This window comes from Rhamphochromis longiceps, linkage group LG6 (assembly GCF_057381845.1).
Source record: "Rhamphochromis longiceps isolate RC_006_pf linkage group LG6, R_longiceps_female_GT1.1, whole genome shotgun sequence".
Classification (NCBI taxonomy): Eukaryota; Metazoa; Chordata; class Actinopteri; order Cichliformes; family Cichlidae; genus Rhamphochromis; species Rhamphochromis longiceps.
The window spans coordinates 42,047,922-42,069,544 of record NC_140562.1 but is presented as its reverse complement, the minus strand read 5'-3'; the positions used below and the strand labels follow the sequence as shown (position 1 = coordinate 42,069,544).

The 21,623-nt window shown below is 41.6% G+C and overlaps 2 protein-coding genes across 7 annotated transcripts; both read left to right on the top strand.

The window, feature by feature from the left end:
• Window positions 1–23: 23 nt before the first annotated feature.
• noctb (nocturnin b) lies at window positions 24–20,326 on the top strand. Of its 6 annotated transcripts, none has more exons than XM_085410794.1 (6): window positions 24–167; window positions 6,440–6,604; window positions 16,933–17,078; window positions 17,172–17,343; window positions 17,466–17,797; window positions 17,902–20,326. In XM_085410794.1, the coding sequence occupies exons 3-6, from the start codon at window positions 16,941–16,943 to the stop codon at window positions 18,442–18,444; spliced, it is 1,185 nt and encodes a 394-aa protein (XP_085266920.1). In that variant the 5' UTR covers window positions 24–167; window positions 6,440–6,604; window positions 16,933–16,940; the 3' UTR covers window positions 18,445–20,326. The 6 variants fall into 6 exon arrangements, with proteins under 6 accessions (XP_085266920.1, XP_085266919.1, XP_085266918.1 ...); XM_085410793.1 differs by having other exon boundaries at window positions 6,440–6,617; XM_085410792.1 differs by having other exon boundaries at window positions 25–167; window positions 6,440–6,613.
• On the top strand, window positions 7,049–9,373 carry ccdc175 (coiled-coil domain containing 175). Its single transcript, XM_085410789.1, has one exon. The coding sequence runs from the start codon at window positions 7,155–7,157 to the stop codon at window positions 9,369–9,371; it is 2,217 nt and encodes a 738-aa protein (XP_085266915.1). The 5' UTR covers window positions 7,049–7,154; the 3' UTR covers window positions 9,372–9,373.
• Window positions 20,327–21,623: the final 1,297 nt, after the last annotated feature.

Below are 21,623 nucleotides of genomic sequence, written 5' to 3'. Positions count from 1 at the left end.
ACGTCTTTCTCTGTAGACTGACGACAGCACACTGCGACGGCCGAGTGTTGCCACATCTTGTTCTCAATACGCCGGCAAAAACACCGACTGCCTATAAAGATAAACACAGTCTCCACAAACCTCGGAAAAGGTTAAGGAGGAAAACAGCTATCAAAGCCAGCGTAAAGGTAAAATTGTGTGTGTGTGTGTGTAAAGCGGGCAGCTGCAAAAGGGTACCAAAAACCCAGGAGTCCTGAGGACCAGTGCTGCAGACATGGGCTGTGCTTGACCTGATGCTGTCCTACTACAGGATTTTTTTTTCCTGATATTGCCATTGCATGCTACAAATTATCAAATGATTGTCACACATTAAAAAAAAAAAGAACTATCCATGTAATTTTATTTCATGTATTATGTTAGTACTTGTTAGATTCTGGAGCTTCTGATAAAAGGTAGACGTTTTATTTATATAGTGCCACAACAACAACAGTTGCCTCGTATGGTTAAGACCCTATAATAATACAGAGAAACCCCAACAATCAGATGACCACCTATGAGCAAGCACTTTGGCGACAGTAAGTAGGAAAAACTCCCTTTCAACAGGAAGAAACGTCCAGCAGAACCAGGCTCAGGGAGGGCCAGTCATCTGGTTGGGGCTGAGGGGAGGGAGACAGGACAAAAAAACATGCTTTGGAAGACTTGTGTCAAGCCAGCCTCCAATTCGAGACTTGCAGTCAAGCCAGCCTCCAGTTTGTTTTACGTTCCCTGTGTATTCAAAGTATTACGGGAATGGATGTGGAAACCGGATTTCAAAATAAAAGCCAACTTCGAGTGAATTAACAGATATGTTAAGAACATAATAACATATAATTTAGGCTTTTTTTTTTTTACAAACTCTAATGTTAGATCTATATGACACAGCCTTGTACCCTAATTGTGCCCTGTCACTATCAAGGCCATCTTATTTTGGATTTCAAAGTAAAAGCCCTGTGAATCTTCATTTTTGAACTACTCTTTCAATGACTTAATAATGCTCTTAAAAGCAAAAGTCGTATTTCCAAATACTATTTGAACTTTATATCAACACTTTCCAACCACAGTCTTTTTACAGTGATACCATATCAATATCAAGTCAGTCTGATTTTGCCTTTCATAGTAATGGCCCTTTGAAATTGTCCATAATTGACTTAATCTTCTAACGATTCAAAATGCTCTAAAATGAAAAATTCTTGTTTCCACAGGGTAATTCCACCTTAGATCAACAGTATACAGCCCCACAGTGATACCATATCAATATCAACTCATTCTGATTTTGCTCTCAAAAATAAAAGCCTTTTCAAATTGTCCATAATTGACCTAACTTTCAGTGATTTCAAAATGCTCTAAAAAGGAAAATTCCTGTTTCCACAGGGTAATTCCACCTTAGATCAACAGTATACAGCCCCACAGTGATACCATATCAATATCAAGTCATTCTGATTTTGCCTTCCAAAATAAAAGCCTTTTTAAATTGTCCACAATTGACCTAACTTTCAGTGATTTCAAAATGCTCTAAAATGGAAATTTCCTGTTTCCACAGGGTAATTCCACTTTAGATCAACAGTATACAGCCCCACAGTGATACCATATTAATATCAAGTCATTCTGATTTTGCCTTCCAAAGTAAAAGCCTTTTCAAATTGTCCACAATTGACCTAACTTTCAGTGATTTCAAAATGCTCTAAAATGGAAATTTCGTGTTTCCACAGGATAATTCTACTCCAGATCAACAGTATACAGCCCCACAGTGATACCATATTAATATCAAGTCATTCTGATTTTGCCTTCCAAAATAAAAGACTTTTCAAATTGCCGATATACGACCTACTCTTTTAAAGAATTCAGAACGCTCTAAAAATGAAACTTGCTCTTTCCACAGGATGAATCCATGTTAGATCAAAAGTGTACATCCACACCATGGTACTACTTCAATTTCAAGTCATTCTGATTTTGCCTTCCAAAATAATGGCCTGTTGAAAATGCCAATAACTTACCTAACTTTCAGTGATTTCGGAATGCTCTAAAAAGGAAATTTTCTGTTTCCACAGAATAATTTCACTTTAAATCAACAGTATACAACCCCACAGAGATACGATGTTAAGATCAAGTCACTCTGATTTTGCCTTCCAAAATAAAAGTATTTTCAAATTGCCCGTAGACGACCTACTCGTTTAACGATTTCAAAATGCTCTTAAATTGAAAGATGCTGTTTCCACAGGATAATTCCACTTTAGATCAACAGTATCCAACCCGACAGTAAAACCATGTAAATTTCATGTTGGTCTGATTTCGCCTTTCAAATTAATGGCCCGTCGAATTTGTCCATATGTGATATACTCTTTCAATTATTTCAGAATGTTTTAAAAATGAAAATTGCTGTTTCAACACATATTGGGTTTTCATTTTGAAAAGCAAAATCAGACTCAATTGATTATGACAGAATTGAATCATAAAGATGATGTAAAAGGAAGCTGAAATTGCCACTAGGTTGTAATTGATAGTACGTTTATATTTTAAGTCTGTGGAAAGATGTCATTCTAAATAAAGAAATTACAAAACAGCTTGCAAACCAACCATGACATCTTTCCACAGACTTAAAATATAAACGTACTATCAATTACAACCTAGTGGCAATTTCAGCTTCCTTTTACATCATCTTTATGATTCAATTCTGTCATAATCAATTGAGTCTGATTTTGCTTTTCAAAATGAAAACCCAATATGTGTTGAAACAGCAATTTTCATTTTTAAAACATTCTGAAATAATTGAAAGAGTATATCACATATGGACAAATTCGACGGGCCATTAATTTGAAAGGCGAAATCAGACCAACATGAAATTTACATGGTTTTACTGTCGGGTTGGATACTGTTGATCTAAAGTGGAATTATCCTGTGGAAACAGCATCTTTCAATTTAAGAGCATTTTGAAATCGTTAAACGAGTAGGTCGTCTACGGGCAATTTGAAAATACTTTTATTTTGGAAGGCAAAATCAGAGTGACTTGATCTTAACATCGTATCTCTGTGGGGTTGTATACTGTTGATTTAAAGTGAAATTATTCTGTGGAAACAGAAAATTTCCTTTTTAGAGCATTCCGAAATCACTGAAAGTTAGGTAAGTTATTGGCATTTTCAACAGGCCATTATTTTGGAAGGCAAAATCAGAATGACTTGAAATTGAAGTAGTACCATGGTGTGGATGTACACTTTTGATCTAACATGGATTCATCCTGTGGAAAGAGCAAGTTTCATTTTTAGAGCGTTCTGAATTCTTTAAAAGAGTAGGTCGTATATCGGCAATTTGAAAAGTCTTTTATTTTGGAAGGCAACATCAGACTGATTTGATATTGATATGGTATCACTGTGGGGTTGGATACTATTGATCTAAAGTGGAATTATGCTGTGGAAACAGCTATTTTCCATCTTAGAGCATTTTGAATTCGCTCCAAGAGTAAGTCATATATGGGCAAATTGAAAAAGCTTTTATTTTGAAAAGCAAAATCAGACTGACTTGAAATTGACATGGTAACATCGTGAGGTTGTATACTGTTGATCTAAAGTGGAATTACCCTGTGGAAACTGAAATCTTCCTTTTTAGAGCATTCTGAAATCACTGAAAGTTAGGTAAATTATGGGCATTTTCAACAGGCCATTATTTTGGAAGGCATAATCAGAATTACTTGAAATTGATATGGTAACATCGTGAGGTTGTATACTGTTGACCTAAAGTGAAATTATCCTGTGGAAACAGCAATTTTCACTTTTAGAGCATTTTGAAATCTTTAAAAGAGTAGGTCGTATCTTGGCAATTTGAAAAGTCTTTTATTTTGGAAGGCAAAATCAGAATGACTTGATATTAATATGGTATCACTGTGGGGCTGTATACTGTTGATCTAGAGTAGAATTATCCTGTGGAAACACGAAATTTCCATTTTAGAGCATTTTGAAATCACTGAAAGTTAGGTCAATTGTGGACAATTTGAAAAGGCTTTTACTTTGGAAGGCAAAATCAGAATGACTTGATATTGATATGGTATCACTGTGGGGCTGTATACTGTTGATCTAAGGTGGAATTACCCTGTGGAAACAGGAATTTTCCATTTTAGAGCATTTTGAAATTGTTCCAGGATCAAGTCAGATATGGGCATTTTGAAAATGCTTTTATTTTTGAAAGCAAAATCAGAATGACTTGATATTGATGTGGTAACATCGTGAGGTTGTATACTGTTGACCTAAAGTGAAATTATCCTGTGGAAACAGCAATTTTCACTTTTAGAGCATTTTGAAATCTTTAAAAGAGTAGGTCGTATCTTGGCAATTTGAAAAGTCTTTTATTTTGGAAGGCATAATCAGAATGACTTGATATTGATATGGTAACATCGTGAGGTTGTATACTGTTGACCTAAAGTGAAATTATCCTGTGGAAACAGCAAAATTCTTTTTAAGAACATTTTGAAATCGTTAAAAAAGTAGGTCGTATATATGCTCAATTTGAAAGGGCATTTATTTTGGAAGGCATAATCAGAATGACTTGATATTGAAATGGTATCACTGTGGGGCTGTATACTGTTGATCTAAGGTGGAATTACCCTGTGGAAACAGGAATTTTCCATTTTAGAGCATTTTGAAATCACTGAAAGTTAGGTCAATTATGGACAATTTAAAAAGGCTTTTATTTTGGAAGGCATAATCAGAATGAGTTGATATTGATATGGTATCACTGTGGGGCTGTATACTGTTGATCTAAGGTGGAATTACCCTGTGGAAACAGGAAATTTCCATTTTAGAGCATTTTGAAATTGTTCCAGGATCAAGTCAGATATGGGCATTTTGAAAATGCTTTTATTTTTGAAAGCAAAATCAGAATGACTTGATATTGATGTGGTAACATCGTGAGGTTGTATACTGTTGACCTAAAGTGAAATTATCCTGTGGAAACAGCAATTTTCACTTTTAGAGCATTTTGAAATCTTTAAAAGAGTAGGTCATATCTTGGCAATTTGAAAAGTCCTTTATTTTGGAAGGCATAATCAGAATGACTTGATATTGATATGGTAACATCGTGAGGTTGTATACTGTTGATCTGGAGTGGAATTACCCTGTGGAAACAGGAAATTTCCATTTTAAAACATTTTGAAATCACTGAAAGTTAGGTCAATTATGGACAATTTAAAAAGGCTTTTATTTTGGAAGGCATAATCAGAATGACTTGATATTGATATGGTATCACTGTGGGGCTGTATACTGTTGATCTAAGGTGGAATTACCCTGTGGAAACAAGAATTTTTCATTTTAGAGCATTTTGAATCGTTAGAAGATTAAGTCAATTATGGACAATTTCAAAGGGCCATTACTATGAAAGGCAAAATCAGACTGACTTGATATTGATATGGTATCACTGTAAAAAAGACTGTGGTTGGAAAGTGTTGATATAAAGTTCAAATAGTATTTGGAAATACGACTTTTGCTTTTAAGAGCATTATTAAGTCATTGAAAGAGTAGTTCAAAAATGAAGATTCACAGGGCTTTTACTTTGAAATCCAAAATAAGATGGCCTTGATAGTGACAGGGCACAATTAGGGTACAAGGCTGTGTCATATAGATCTAACATTAGAGTTTGTAAAAAAAAAAGCCTAAATTATATGTTATTATGTTCTTAACATATCTGTTAATTCACTCGAAGTTGGCTTTTATTTTGAAATCCGGTTTCCACATCCATTCCCGTAATACTTTGAATACACAGGGAACGTAAAACAAACTGGAGGCTGGCTTGACTGCAAGTCTCGAATTGGAGGCTGGCTTGACACCAGTTTTGGAAGAGAGTCAGAGATCAATAATAACTCATAATTATGTGCAGAGTGGTGTATAAACACACGGTGAGAGTAAAAGATTTTTTTTAATGGTTTGTGCAGACGAGAAAAAAGCTGAAATATGCACAAAGTTTACATAGGAAAAAAAAAGTTTTTCGCAAGATATTTCCTCTCACGCTATATTATGATGATGATGATGGTAGGAAGCACCATCACCTTGGTTCAAAATCGGCTATAAAGTGCTCAGCTAGGGTGAGATCTGGCGAAAGCTGCAGCATATTATTGACGGGTTGAAATAAAAACTGTTGTAGCTCACCAATGCCTTTATTGAAACCAGCTTTCTCTTGATTGGCTTATTTGAAAGCGGGTGGGTGGGGTTTCCTGACATGACCGTATTAGGAATATTGACTGTCCTTGTAATCACACAGAGCTGGGAATAGAAAAACCCACAGAAACCAAGCACTTTGACAGGTTTGAAGCCTTGTGGATTACAAGGGTCAGCTACACTTTTTTTAATATGAATACCCATCATGACAACAGATCTATTTATCATCCATCCATCTATTTTCTTCCTCTCTCTCGCTCTGTGTGTGTGTGTGTGTGTGTTAGGCCCCATTAGGCATTTAATATTACTCGGGCTAAATGAGAGGCAGCAGAAACCCTACGTGAAACCGTAAAATCTGGCAACCCAGGCAGCTGTGGCCGGCCTCCCTGCCTGCGTTGGATGTTAGCTGTGGTCCTTCTGACTGAACCCAAACATCACCCCCAAATCGGGTACGCCAGGTAGGTAAGCACCATACCCCACTGCTGACAGTTGTAGCATTTAAATTTTGGGACCGGGGGCACACAGTATTTTTTCTATTCACGTTTCAAACACTGACTTCGCCAAACTTGCTTTGTTTTCCTGGGGCTATTTTCTGGCGGTTAGCACTTGGCTGATAGGTAGCTTCGAGCGTGCTGACGTCACCGGGTTGCCGTAGAGCTAGTAGCGATGGGGACACCGTTGCCCTGGCGACAGCGCTCATAAGTTATCGGCGATTGCTAGCTGCTGTATGAACTTTAACGCTGCAGAAAAGGCTTCAGGTGAAGGCTTTACTTAATAAAATGAATCAAACAAATATCGTGGGTTAAATAGCTTAGGATTTTGGACTGACTCCACCAGCCTCTTTTTTTTTTTTTTTTTTTTTAAACAAGTAGCAGACAGGGGGGGTAGCTGTTACCCCGACGACAGCACACACAAGTCATCCGTGCCAGCGAGCATCTGTTTGAAACGCTCCGTATACGGCTCGGAGTGCCGCTAACACGCTCCAAAACGTAGTCACATATGGCTTCTTCACTGGTGCCCGACTTTTCATCGGTTATGGTGGTTCTGGAGCGTTTAAAGGAGCTGGACGAATACCTGAAAGAGGAGGAGGTACCGTTCGCACCTGAGGCCAGCCTCCACCTGATGGAGATAACGACTGCTGTCAGCGAGCTGGAGGCAGACAGGCGTGCTGCTCGTGAACACTTGGAAGTGGAAAGCATAGAAAACAGCAAACTGAGACACCAGATCAGCAACATGCGTGAACGAATGAGCAAGGAGATCATGGCTGATGTAGCAGCGGCGCGAGCATCAAATGCCGAGGAGATCCAGCAACTGTGCAAAGATCTCAGTGCAGTCTCTCAGCTCCAAGAAGAAGCTACGAAAATGCAGGAATCCCTTCTCAGCCAAAACAAGTCCCTGTACCTGGAGCGGGATCAGGCGAAGGCTAACCATGATACCATCATGGCTACTCTGAATGATCTACTTTCCCTAAAGTACAGCTCACAGATGCAGCTGAACATGACGTGGGAGAATATAGAGGAGCTGAAGTCCTGCATTGCCGGCGTCGAGCAGGACAGATTAACCCTGGAGCAGAACATGAAGCTGGAGAGACAAGCCTCCTCCGTGAAAAGAAATGACCTCTTGGAAGAGGTGAGCAATGTTGAGGAGCAGACAGAGCAGCAAAACCACCTGAACAGGAGTAGCAGAAGAGAGCTGGATAGCATTACCAACAAGAAAGACAAAGCCCAGGGACGGCTGGATGAGCTGATGGATGAGTTGGGTAAGGTCGAGAACAACATACACAGACTGAATGTGTCACGGCACCATCATGAGGAGCAGCTGGAAGGGGAAGTCCAAAAGCAACGGGAGCTGAGGCAACAGAGGGATCTGCTGAAGGAGGAACTGCATGAGTTGGAGGAAGCCTTCAGCCTCACTGTGCAGAACTTGCAAGAGGAAATCGTCACAATGGACAGTAAAATAAAGGAGGGCAGAGCATCAAAACAGCATTTAGAGGCAGCCCTGACTCAGGTCTGTGAGGTGTTCAAGCATCGGCACACTAAAGAGAACTTGGTCAGGGCTGAGCATCAGCAGATCTCCAAGCAGCTGGAGTGGTCCAGGCTGCAACTGGAGGAGCGTATTGCCTCCATCATAAAGCATGGCAGGGAGATCAAAGAGATGGAGAAGCAGGTCAAAGAGCTCAAGGAAACTGATGTAATTAACAAGCGTCTCGTTGAGAGGAATCAGGAAGAGCTACGCAGCAATATGGATGCAGGAGAAAAGAATGTGGGCTGGCTTCAGGAGGAGAAAGAGCAACTCCTGCAGCTCCTGAAGGAGGCAAAGAGGAAACAGGAGGAGCATATTGAGAAAATGACATCTGACATTAGTAGTACCCAGAGAAGATATGAGGAGCTGCTTCAAAAAAAAGAAGCGCTCCTGAGGCAGGAGCCCAAGACCACTGATGCCAGCCTCCTGATGAGGCATGTGACCCGGTCCAAGGAGGAGTACGAAAGAATCGAGAGCCGGCAGCGCCAGGAGTTACAGCAGCTCACCACTGACGTCGACAAGGTTGCTCAGAGTGTTAAGGAGAAGCAGAGGGAGGTGGAGGAGAAGGAAAAGATTCTGAAGAAGGTGGAGGCCGAGTGGAGCGATGAGCAGAACAGGCACCACAGGCTGGAAGAGCTTCTCAATGAGCTGAGGAAGAGGAGGAGTGAGATGGAGCTTTCAATTCAGGCACTGAAGGAGAAAACCAGTGAACTCCTTCAGCCCAAAGAGGAAATGAAGGCTGAGCTGGAGGGGCTGCAAACGTGCCACATCAACACGCTCCACAGACAGGCATCTGAGCTGAGAGCCGTGGAGGTGGGCATCTACGACTGTGGTGTGAAACTGGAGCAAGTCACCATGGAGAACAGCAGGCTGCAGTTCCATATCAGTCAGATGACGGAGGACATCGAAACAGCCAAACTGGAGACGCACAAATACTGGCAGGAGGCTCAGAAGTTCAGGCAAGACACAGAGGCATTATGGGAAAGCTTACAGCAAGCCTGGGCGGAGGATTTAATGTTAACCCAGGACCACGAGAGCAGTGAAGGCGTCCTGTTCATGTCGATTAGTTCTCTGCTTGACCATCTGAAGAATCGGAAACAGCAGTTAGGAAACATTAGCACGCTCCTTCACCAACAAATGCTCGACTTCAGCAAACGACTGGGAGACAAGACCACAGCGAAACTATGCAGCTGACTTTATCCAGGATGACAAGTGGACTGACTTCAGGATGTCAGCCTGCTGTCTGTGCACAGGCAACGTTTGAGCCTGATATTAACCTGTAATGTGGACAAAAAAAAAGTTTGGTATAAGATGAAGATAATTTGAAATACTTTTTTGTTGTGGTTGGTTCACTTTGTTTCTTGACACAATTATCTGAAAAATGTTACCAGAGGTGGTGCTCGGTCCAATTTAAAACTGAACTTATGGAGCTGATGAATTTTTGAAAGTAGTTTTTGTTTGCGAGATGGGCATAATTGCACTTCTCATGCACTTTCACAAATACAAATCATTTCCTGTGTGACTCCTACCAGCAGATGGCAGAATAGATCTGGCTTTTCCTCAGCGTGACCTTTCCCCGCAGTTACAGGGTCAAACACACACCCACTTGTACTTCCTCTCAACAAAAACATGCACACACATGTATCCAGAGGCACGTACTCAGAGGGCTAAATACTGGTTTACTAAGACGGAACGAAAAACAAGGCTGCAGCTGCCAAAAAGTCAGTTTTAAGAGGAAGTCGTCATTTTATTCCAGTGAAGAAGGTAAGTCTCCAAAAAGCCCAGAAGTAAACTTTACTTTGACCTAAGGTATCTGTAGCTTTGTGCTTTGGCTGGACCTTCGTTTATATTTAGACAGTTTTGTTCATGTTTTTAATATCTTTGTCTCTAAATGAATCTGCTTATCTCGTGTTCAGGATTCTGTGTGTGGTGTATCTGATGCCACAATACAAGCTGTTCTTTTCTGAGATATTGCTTCACAAACGGTAGATTTCATCACTACCTCAAACTGTTGTTGTCGAAAGTTAATCCTTTTTTTAACGATTGGCTTCAGCTGAAGGACACACACGGCTCAAATGTAATGTTATCAGTCATAACAAGATGTACAAAGACACAAATGCTGATGTTCTCATCTTACATTTAAGATATTTTATCGTTACTAAGGCAGGAGTGCTGAATTCAGTTTCACTAAAGGCCGTGTTTGTTAACATGTTTAAATACATGTCGTACCTTTCTCAATGTAATTTGGTCCACATTAAACTTCGTTTAACCAAAAGGATTAAGAAAAGAAAACCAGGGTAACTGACAGGGAGCTTCCAACAGCTCAAAGGATGATCCTGAATTTGACAGACACTCATAGTTTTGTATCCTGATGTAAGAGCAAAACCAGAGATTTCTGACTTTGCTCTTACCCAGCCTCTTTCATAGCCCAGAACATGCCAGCTCAGTAGTTGGAAAACAGAGCAAGCTAATAAGAGATCTCTGGTCACGTAGTTTCCCCGTAACTCACAGCCGAGCCTTCTGCCAAAAAAACCGCTGCAACTCTGAGAATGGAGTCTAGGAAATGCTGTGCTGCAGCTAAACGTCTCACCTCAATTCAACAAATGGCCAAAGTCTCAATTTCCTGCCTGAACATCTAAATGTTGACACAATTGACCCAAATGTAAACAAAAAATGTTTCTGGGCTGTGACCACACGGCTCACTAAAGGCCCTCATTCCACCTCCATGCAATCTGTTTGTGACAGTTAGACCATAAGCATGCACATGAGCAAGCTGGAGGTTGTTTTGCAGGCCTCTGGGAATTCTCTTCCTCCGTCTTCTCATCCCTCTGCTGGGCTGAAGCCCTGCTAAGCTATTGTCCAACTCTCCTTGTGTTACTGCCCGTCTCTTGGCCTCTCCTGTGCTGAGAGACTCTGCAAGCCTGGTTGTGATAGCATGTGTGGATGTGCCATACCAGGGGACCTCCGATCCATTCAGACTACCTGTGTAACCTGAATGGATCGGAGGTACCGTTTCATGCTATCAGGAAGTGAAGAGGACAGGGCTGAGGAGAGAGTGATGGTCTGTGGTCACCAGCTGAACCACTCCCTACAGTAAATGGGGTTGTCTCGGTGTCTCTCCAGCACCTGTTGTACTTTGTGAATCCAAAACAATGGCTCATGTTCCCTAACCTCTGGATATATCCATGAAATTTAAACTGACTTTGTGTTGATTTTTTTTTCTAGAAAACTATAGTTTTCTAGATAATGCAATTTAAAAATGGCCCCTCATGAAATGATACTAGAAAAATGTATAAAAATACCCATGAGAGAAAGCTTAAAGCGTAGTTCAGAGTGGCTTAGTGTAACACAGGGAGTTAAAAAGAGATAAAAATGTTTCTCAGCTGGATAGACGTTAAAGCCTGCAGCAAAGTTATGTCTACGACACAAACTGTCAAACTGAAACGTCGAGCAGCTGATCTGCATACAGACTGCTTTCATTTTAGCTTCTTTTTAAGACGCTCTTACCGTGTAAGACAAACTGCTGGTGGGTGCAGGCAGCTAAAAACATTCTTCTCGTTATATTTAACTGACCGTGCATGTGGTTTTGATGAAGCACCTTTCTGTTATTTTAAGGTAAAAATAATGGGAAAAAACTATTTATTAGTGAGGGCCTGTCAGACACATCCTTCAGTGGAATCCCCATCACTGGCCCAGACAGATCTAACAAGTTTTTATTGGCCCCGGACCATCAGACTCTGTTATGTTGAACCTTTCAAATGTTTCCTAATTTAACTTAAAAGCAGCAGTGGTGCGTTCACATCACAAGATCACACACGTAGTTAAAGCTGTTTCAGCTCCTCTAAAAGGCACAAACTCATAAAATCCCCCTCACAGAAATCTGACAAGGCAGCTGCCCTCAATATGGAAATGTCAATACACCACCAGAGGATCCAGTGACAACTCTCTGGCCCCTCCCTCCTGCCAACACTCGTGCACTTAGTCACAGTTACATAGATTTACTACAGGTCGTCTACAGGATGTGAGTCATCCTGACCACACAGCGGCGTGCACGTGAATGCTCAGTGATCTTGATGTTCGTGATTCTGCTACAGTTAAAAATGACTTCCTCTTTGTTAAAATCAGCTGTGATAAGCTTAAGGTATGGGTTGTGCATGGTCAGCGTGCAGGTGTGAGTCATCCTCTAAAATTAGATGTTTTGTTGTTGTTGATAAACTACGACAAATGTGGTTTTGTGGGCTCACAGAACATCTGATGTGGTGTAGACAGCTACCAACTCGGAAGAATTTCTACTAGAAAAGAAGCGTGATGATTTTAATGTGCACCGAGCTCCTGCTTCTATAAACAGCTGCTCTGTAACAATGCAGCAGCCACACAGTAGCAAAGATTCCACAGAAAAGTAACAGAGTGAATAAAATGTAGTTTGGAAAAATAACAAACAATAAATCTATTAAAAAAATCAATAAAAGATCTGTACATCCGGTGTTTACAATTTGCAAAGTACAGACGTTAGGTAACTATAGGTTACTATCCCTGCAAATCCCCGTCCTTTATATTATATTTGACTTTAAACTGAGTTATGTTTGGACATGTGTTAATTCCACACAATTTTACACCACATGTGGATATAGAAACTTCAGCTAGTACTCTGAAACTGTCCATCCTCAGATTTAATGTAGCCCGACCGATTTCTACAAGATTCAAACTTTTTTTTTTTTTCAAATTTTTTTGATTATTAAAAAAAAATGTGTTCATGTGTGCTCAGTATGATTTGGTTCCATGTGTTTACACAGTCATTTTCCAGCACCGGTGTTTATCTGTTTGCGTTTAATTTGAGGTGTTTCAAAATACTAGATCTGGTTCTTCCAGCTAAATTGCCGTCGTTCTAATGATTCTGTCGGATTTGTTTTTCCACTTTTCACCTAATTGCCTTTAGATGTTGATATGTTCTTAATGCTTTTGCACAGAAATATAAAATATACACCTGGTGTTCTGCATTATAGTTATTACCATCATCTGCCTGCAGACTGGTCGTTTTATTAGTTGCAGCTGCCTGATGCAGTCCGGTGCAGATGCACTGCCATAGGTGCAGCTTTTCTTTCTATGCATTTGGCAGGTTGGAAAAATACAGGCTGCCACATAAAAAGTATCTAGAGACATTATATAAAGAGAAAACATTTGAAACCAGATTTATGTACCGATAAAAGTTCAGCTGATGCAGGTGAACAGCAGCAAAAATAGATCTACTTTTACTATTGAATATCTAGATGAATGCACAATTACAATTTGCAAAGTAAAGGCATTAGGTAAAGGTAAGAAGTGGACCAAACCACTGTGAGGTAGATGAGGGGGAGTCTGTCTCTCAAAATTGAATGAGTTGCTTTCTATCTGTTATTTTAGCTGAAAACTTTCTCTGTAGGTAATGTTATTTAATATTATATCATTAAATACTTACAGTGATGCAAAAAGGTGAGCCAGAACTCCTTAATCCCCCTCCCCCCTTTTCATTGGTGTGCCATTGCCAACCCCAGAGCTGCGCTTTTGCCCCAGCCCTGATCACTTGGTACCTTGCAGGGAGTGTCAGAAATATGTGGAGTATTTCTCTCTTTTCTTTTATAAACATATTAACAGTCCCAAGCCTGCAGCGTTGGAGCAAGTCTGCCAATGATGTCCTTTCTTCATTTTCTATGCTCACCATTCGTCCCGACAGAATAGTTTTAAACAGATATTGGTCTTCTTGCTGCACGCGTCCTTTAAGGTGACCCAAGTATAAGATCAGACGTGATCGTAGATATGAGAAATGAATACTGTCCCAGGGGAGTTTTATTTTTCCATGTCCAAAAAAATATTTGAGCATTTGACTGTTTTTGATTTCGAACATGTAAAAATAAATAAAATAGAATACATGGAAAACAGAAAAGCAAAGTAAAAAAATAAACTGCTTTTCCACTAACATCTCGAGATACCCCACACTTTACATGCTCGAAAAGTAGTAGGATGAATTAATAATTTACAAATCAGAGTTCATTGATATATATAATTGTTTATTTGTAGTGCTACGAGAGACATTATATAAAGAATCGACCTGGCGCTCGGTGAACCAGTCAGTCGAAATCTCTGATAAATATCTGAAACACCGTGACGGCGGGTGTGTCGCCCTGCACTTAAACAGCCCAACAACAGAGAATTAATTGTAGAGGATCCATCGTGATCAGGTCTGCGTAACGAATAGAATGTCTCTATTGTTACTGTAACATCCAAATAAGTGAACTCTCAACAGTGAAAAGATCACTTAACAGTCACTCCAGATTACTGCATTCTCTCAAATTGCACAAAGCACATTGAAATGGACATTGCAGCATTTAGTGCTTGTACAGTAACTGCTCACACAGACAGAAAGCCCCTAGAAACAGCATAGAAAAAAGGAGCTTGTGTGAATGGGTGAATGAAGCAAGTTGTGTAAAGCAGTCCATTTATAAGAACCAGTCTATTTACCAGATAAACCAGTGAATGTTATCTCGTGTAAGATCTGTAAATGCTTCAGCAGCCTGTTATTGTTTGTGTCAAAAAAGTTGATTGACAGGTTGGAAAACTACAGCATGTGTGGAAAAAAACTGTCATAGCACTGCTGAATGGTTAATTATAGTCATGTGTGTGTGTGTGCGTGCGCGCTGCTGTTACAACAGCCAAAATGAGGAAGTTGTTACCATACGTTCACACGCTGTGCTCTCACAGAGTGATTAGAAACTATTAACACAGTGTACTCGGGTGATAGGTGTTATGGTGTATCAGCGAGGATGAGTGCGGGGTATCGTGTTTTTGTGCGCCTCTATATTTAGTCGAGGGCCAAGTCGCTAGAGTAAATCTGTCAGTCATATCAGCCACTCAACAGGTTTGCCCCGCGCTCTCTCTCTCTCTCTTTGACTTTGTCGCTCTCTCCCTCCTCTCTCTGTCTCTGTCTCTCTGTCTGGCACATGACCTCTAATGCTCCATATGGTCCGCTGACGTCTGCGCTTCATAATTCCTCTTCCTCTCTCTCTCTCTGAGGCTTTATATGCAACAGTGACAAGTCATAGTTATTTCCACACACAGACCGCACATCTGTCACTGTCTCCTGACACACTGCAGACGTTTAGCCTCCCGAGCGGACAGGCAGCACATCTGTTAGGTAGCATTAAAAAGAGCCATTAAGGACATTTAACTAAGGAGTACCGTGGACATTGCAGAGGAGCATAATGGAGACTCTGGGTAAGAAGAAGCTTTTTCTTTTGGGTGTTTTGGTCGTCAGTAGCTCTTAATTTAGTCTCGCAAAGTCTTATTAGAGAGGATGGAGTTTTTGGACATGTGGTTTTTGCTACGTACAAAAAAAACTGTGGGGTTTAATTTAGTCAGCCTTGAAATAAATTTGTTTGTTTAAGCATATTTGGCACATTTCTGTTCAGTAAGTAAACACAGAGTCTTTGCTTTACGCTTCTATGTGAAAAGTTACGTGGTCACCACTCCAAGAAAAGGACCCTGGCCTTGCTGTGTGACTGAATTAAAGCATTATTGTTACATATTAATAAATAATATACTAATATAAATTTTAACAGAATGAAGATGCTTGTTTAAACGTGCTGCTGTTCTCCGTCTGTTTCACGCGAGACTGCACGGATCCTAAACATCCAGCTCCTTTTATAGTCACGTAGTTCTGGTCTCGGAGAGCTGAGAGGAAAAGTTGGATGTCAGAATTTTTATGTCGGAGCAGAGGTCAATCTGATCTCTGCAGCACATTTTTTGTCCGATTTAAGGAACTTGGAGTGCGCGTTACAGAGAGGAGTGCATTACTTCGCCTGTTAATTCTCCTTGGAATGCTGAAGCATAACAGCTTTTTTTGCTTTGGTCTTGCTGAAAGTCAAAACATTTAGAGATGCAAGATTATTGCTTTTTGTGTTTAGTTTGCACCTCTTTCAGTGTCTCTCGGTACAACATCTGCCCAATCTGAACCACTTTGGTTTCTGAAGTTGTTGCATATAGATGCTGTTACACACTCGTGGAGCAGGCGGTGTGGCACACTGATTTTTATCAGCAGGGTGTGGCTTCTGCTACCTGTAATTCATAACTAAAAGTTGTTTTCTGTGTTTAACATTTTTGGGGGGAAGCTTTTGTCACTTTTATACAAATTTTTGTCAACTTGGATATCTGCACTTCAACTTCTCTCCTCTGCTCTCTGTTTCACCGGTGAAACCCAAACAGCTCCTCTGAGAATCTGTCCCCAGCTCCACGTTTGTTTTCTTAGGTTTTCTGCGTGTGAAACACTGAGTCACTGCATTGACTGCTTGTTTTGCTCAAGCATAGAAACGTGCTAACAAGGTACAAAGCCTTCTTTGGAAGGGGTGTTTTACTCTGAGTTTGTTAGCTGACTGTTTAATCCAGCTCAGTCTCTGGCACACACTGGGAAGCGCACGTGTTATTTTTAGGTTTAATGAGTTTGGTCACGTGTAAGCCGACAGATGCTGCTGAAGCAGAACAAAAGGCTGAGTTGCAGCTGTCACTTTGGGGGTTTGTTTCATCTGGACTGCTGACGCTGTGATGGCTTGGTCCTTACACGACAACCTGAGCTGAAGCTCAACAAACGCTGGGAAAGAACAGATTATTCTTTCCATAAAAGTACAGATGTGTGTGTTACCTTCAGTTTATACGTCATGTTAGAAAGGTGGATGTGTCTCCATCCTATCACATGCTTCACTGTCGCTTTGATTTTCCTCCTCACCAGTGTATCCGATGGGTGGAGGGGCCACGAAGCTGTACAACGCTCTGACTCAGCCCCTCAGCAGCACCAGCTCTCTTCTCCCCTTCCCTTCTTCACACCTGAACCCCCAGCTACCTGCATTCACAAAGCTGGATCCAGATTTCTGCCCGGTAGGTTTTCTTCTTTTTCTTTTGTCTTCAGACTTTTTCTTTTGAATATTTTCATCTAAATATTAAGTGTTGTCTCTCCTTCTGTCGATGGAGCAGGAGGGGTCCTCTCCATGTCCCCCTGATCCAGAGGAGCTGCTTCGTCAGTGCGAGGAGGCCCTCACGGACCGACCACCTCGCTTCGACAGGAAATTTGTTCACATCGGTGATGGAGACGGCGCCCCCAGCAGTGTCATCAGGGTGATGCAATGGAACATCCTGGCTCAAGGTAGAGTGCACTCAGGGAAATTTAATATTCACACTTTCTGAGTCTGTTTTGGTGGAACACAAAACACATGGTGGATAATGTTGTTACTGAAGTCTGGTCTCCCACTTCCTCCTGTCCTGCAGCTCTGGGCGAAGGACTCGACAATTTTGTCATGTGTCCTTTGGAGGCCCTCAGCTGGTCCCGCAGGAAGTACCTCATCATGGAGGAAGTCCTCACCTACCGCCCCCACATCGTGTGCATGCAGGAAGTCGACCACTACTACGACACCTTGCAGCCGGTGCTGGCAGGTTTGGGTTACAGCAGCCACTTCTGCCCCAAGCCGTGGTCTCCGTGCCTGGGCGTTGAGGGCAACAACGGCCCTGACGGCTGCGCGCTGTTCTACGACGAGTCGCGCTTCGAGCTCCTCGACAGCGTCAACATACGACTCTCTGCCATGAGGATTCCAACCAATCAGGTGGGGAAAAAAATAAATTTTGTCAGGTGTAGTATTTCTGGAGCTTTAGCCTTTCTGGGAAAAATAAAACTACAACACTCTAACTCGCTGCTCTCTGATCGCAGGTTGCCATAGTGACCACGCTGCGCTGTCGGATCACGGGTAAATGCGTGTGCGTGGCCGTGACCCATCTGAAGGCTCGTTCTGGCTGGGAGTGGCTCCGCAGCACTCAGGGGTCAGACCTCCTTTGGCATCTCCAGAATGTGGTCCAGAAGCAGCCCGGCGACCCCGCCGCCGACATACCTCTGCTCATATGCGGGGATTTCAACGCAGTCCCAAATGAGGAGGTGTATCGGCGCTTCGCCACATCGCCTTTCGGCTTGGACTCGGCTTACAAGAAACTCAGCCGGGACGGTTTGACGGAGCCGGAGTACACAACGTGGAAGATTCGGCCCACGGGGGAGTGCTGCAGTACTCTGGACTACATCTGGTACACCAAGGACACGCTGAGAGTGGATGCCGTCTTGGACATGCCCACCGAGGAGGAGATCGGGCCAAACAGACTTCCGTCCTTTAGTTATCCATCCGACCACCTCTCTCTGGTTTGTGACTTCAGCTTCAAGGAGGAGGAGTGGGAAGGAAACAACAAACCGGCACACCGGAAGTGATGACGCTGTGGAGTTGAGGTTAGCGCTTCCTCCTTCTCGCTTTATTGTGTGACCAGGAGGTCACATGTGAGTGATAAAGACAGTGTGCCAAAACATGGCCAAGACTTTAATGGGACACAGTGTACTTCTGCAGCACGAGATATTCCAGCTGCAGGTGTGCTCTACCTGTCGTCAGACTGCACACACGTACTTTAAGAACTCTGTGCTTCATGCTGCTGATGCACTACAGGACAGACATGGTCTGAGTATCACACATATGAGGTGGAATCAGGTTTTTCACCTCTTAGCATCCTGCAGGCCACTCAGGGTAGAGTGTTTCCCACTCTGGATCTGTCACCAATGACCTGATGGATGTTAAGAGATTAAAATGATGAGTGAATTTTTCTATTTGTATTAAAAAATAAAAAAGGGCACGACAGAGTCTGGAAATGCATCGGACATCGTCTGCTGTCTTCTTTTCTGGCGACAACACATATCTGTGCCAAGACCTTATGTTCATGCACCTTTTTTTTTATTTTTTGAAATTTTGATGAATGCAGATAAATTAAAAACTAATAAAGATAAATGGTTGCTTGACAGTAGCCGATAGTTTTGTGACTTGATGTTGGTTCCTTCTTAAGCTCTCCACACCACAGACAGTAGTAAAGAAGGGCGCAGCCACGGTGACGTCACACACTGACCCAGGAGCTGAGCGTCTTTGCTGTCGTCATTTTGGCGTTTGGTAACCGAATGTGACGAGCCTGCGTATAGCCCTCCATTCTGACTCACAAAATAGACTTAATGCTTTGTTCAGTATTAGTACATGGCCATTCTGCAGTATTGTGTGGTCTATGATCTTTAGCCATAGTCACCTTCGTATCTGATGTAGATGAACTACTGAACTACCTTTAGGGAACTACTGGAAACTGTGTGCCAGTTTTGGTTGCTTAGCTCATGATCACATAAGATGAACTGAAACTAGTAGCTTGTCAGCTGAGGGTGTGTTTTAAAAAAAACAACAATCATCTGATTTCACAGAGCTTTAGTTCCCACAGCTGTTCGCCGATAACGATCGAGCAGACAGCTGTTGTGTGTCCAGAGAGGCGCACTGTTGAGGATTGGTGAACATCGTACGTTTTGTATGTAAAACTTACTATTCAGCCATTCATTTTAATATTTACCACAACTTTCCATGTCCGTTACTTTAAAAGCCTTTTGAAATCAGATGATTCTTTTTGATCCACCCTATAATTTCAGAGCAGAAACGTCGCCCCCTTTTCATGATATAAAAGAAAACACTTTCCATCTTTTAGATCATCAACAGGGGCTTCAGTTTTAACATTCGGAAGTTAAGTCCATCTTTTCTGTTGTCTGTGGTGCACAGAAAGCGTCTACCTCCACATTACCACATTGTTCTCAAATGTGATTGGTCAATAGTGGCACTTTATTCTACAGGTGGATTACAAACAGAAGCCAGGCCTCTCGTCCCCTCCCTGCAAACATCTTTTTATAGACGTTACAGACTAAATAATAATAAGCTGCTCGCACCCTCTCTCATGCCTCTTTTGATCTGCTTTGCCTGCAGTGATGAGTCAGCTGTAGTTTGCAAGGTTAAAAATTTGGCATGTCAGGAATGTTTTTGTCTTTGTTGTTGTCTTCCGATACCTCCCGTGCAGACTTGGCAGGTAACACCAAATAACTGAAAATCCGATGAAATCATTTGTAAAATAAATAGAAATGGAGCCCTTTCTTCACATTAAGGCCAAATTCCTACTGACCCCACCTGTGTGATGATTGCAACCGTGTGAGAAAGTTGTTTTTTCTTATAATTAACTAAAACTAGATGTGCTTTCAGTTGTTTACTTGTGATATGACAATAAAGAGTTGATTCCAAAAATAAAAGGCCTGTTTCCTCTTCTTATCCAGGTGTACGAGTGTTTGCTTTTTTTTATTTCCATGTTCAGGTTTTGAGATAATTGAGATTTCTGCTTCACCTAAAAAAAAAAAAAAACAATTGAGCTGAATGGAATCCGGATTTGTCAAAACAAAGACATTTTGCACAACTGAATTTCACCCAGATTCTTGTCTTTATCGCCTTCGACGATAAAGTTCAGTAAACTCAAACTGAATGCAGAAAGGCTGCCCTGTGCGTGCTTCTCATGAGTAAATATTATCACTGTATGTAGTAACTGCTGTATTTGTGACACAACTGTTTGTCCAGTTTGATCCAAACACCTGGAGTAATGTTTGGGAAAAAAGTTTGATAATGTACAAAAAGCTCGAGATCATAGTCTAAAACAGCTTTTTTACAGGTGGCTCAGATTCTCAGAATTTGTGAAATTTCTTTAACTCTTCAAACCCTTTTTCACTTTCATGTGTGAAATAATATTAGGAGACTCACATGACCCTTTTCATATCGGATGGTAAAACATAACTTCTGCTTCTTGTGTTCAGCTTTGTGCTGATAAACATAAAGTAGCTCGGGATATTAAAAATGTAGTTTATTGCTCAACTTTAACATCTACCTGCACCGCAGCTCAGCAGAAACCGACAGTCACCTCAAGCCTCTTTATTTTGTAAGGTATACAGAAACTCCAACAATCAGATGACCCTCTATGACCAAGCACTTTACAAAACTGGGAAGGAAAAACTCCCTTTTACTAGGAACCGGTCGGCCACAACCAGTTGAGGGTGAGGGGAGGGGGAGGGACAAAGACGCGCTGTGGAAGAGAGCCAGAGATTAACAATAACTAATGATGCAAAACCCTAGAGCTATCACAGCGCAGCCAGGGAACATTCAGGGTCACCTGATCCATCCCTAATTAAGCTTTGACAAAAAGGTCTCCCGATTCCAAACTGGAAGCTGCTTCCACAGAAGACAGGCCTGAAAGCTGACGGCTCTGCCTCCCATTCTACTTGTAAATACCCTGTGAACCACAAGTAAACCAGCAGTCACAGAGCAACATTCATAAATGAATGCATGAACTAGTTTTGCAGCATCACTCAGACAGCTTCTAATTAGATATTGCGCAAACGCAAGAAAACAGAAAGTGCTACAAATGCGTTGAAGAACGTATCCTGGTCACGGTGACTCAATTCCTCAAAGTGCTATTGGAGGACAAGGTGAGGCCATCCAGAGCCAGGGGGCCAATTCTCCCTCTGGTGTTTGGCTTTTCTCGGGGAGCTCCGGTTTCTCACAC

Coding starts and splice junctions, on each gene's coding strand:
- ccdc175 (XM_085410789.1), top strand. CDS start 7,155: ATGGCTTCTTCACTGGTGCCCGACTTTTCATCGGTTATGGTGGTTCTG.
- noctb (XM_085410790.1), top strand. Junction 17,079..17,171: donor TGGATCCAGATTTCTGCCCG/GTAGGTTTTCTT, acceptor CTGTCGATGGAG/CAGGAGGGGTCCTCTCCATG. Junction 17,344..17,465: donor ATGGAACATCCTGGCTCAAG/GTAGAGTGCACT, acceptor CCTGTCCTGCAG/CTCTGGGCGAAGGACTCGAC.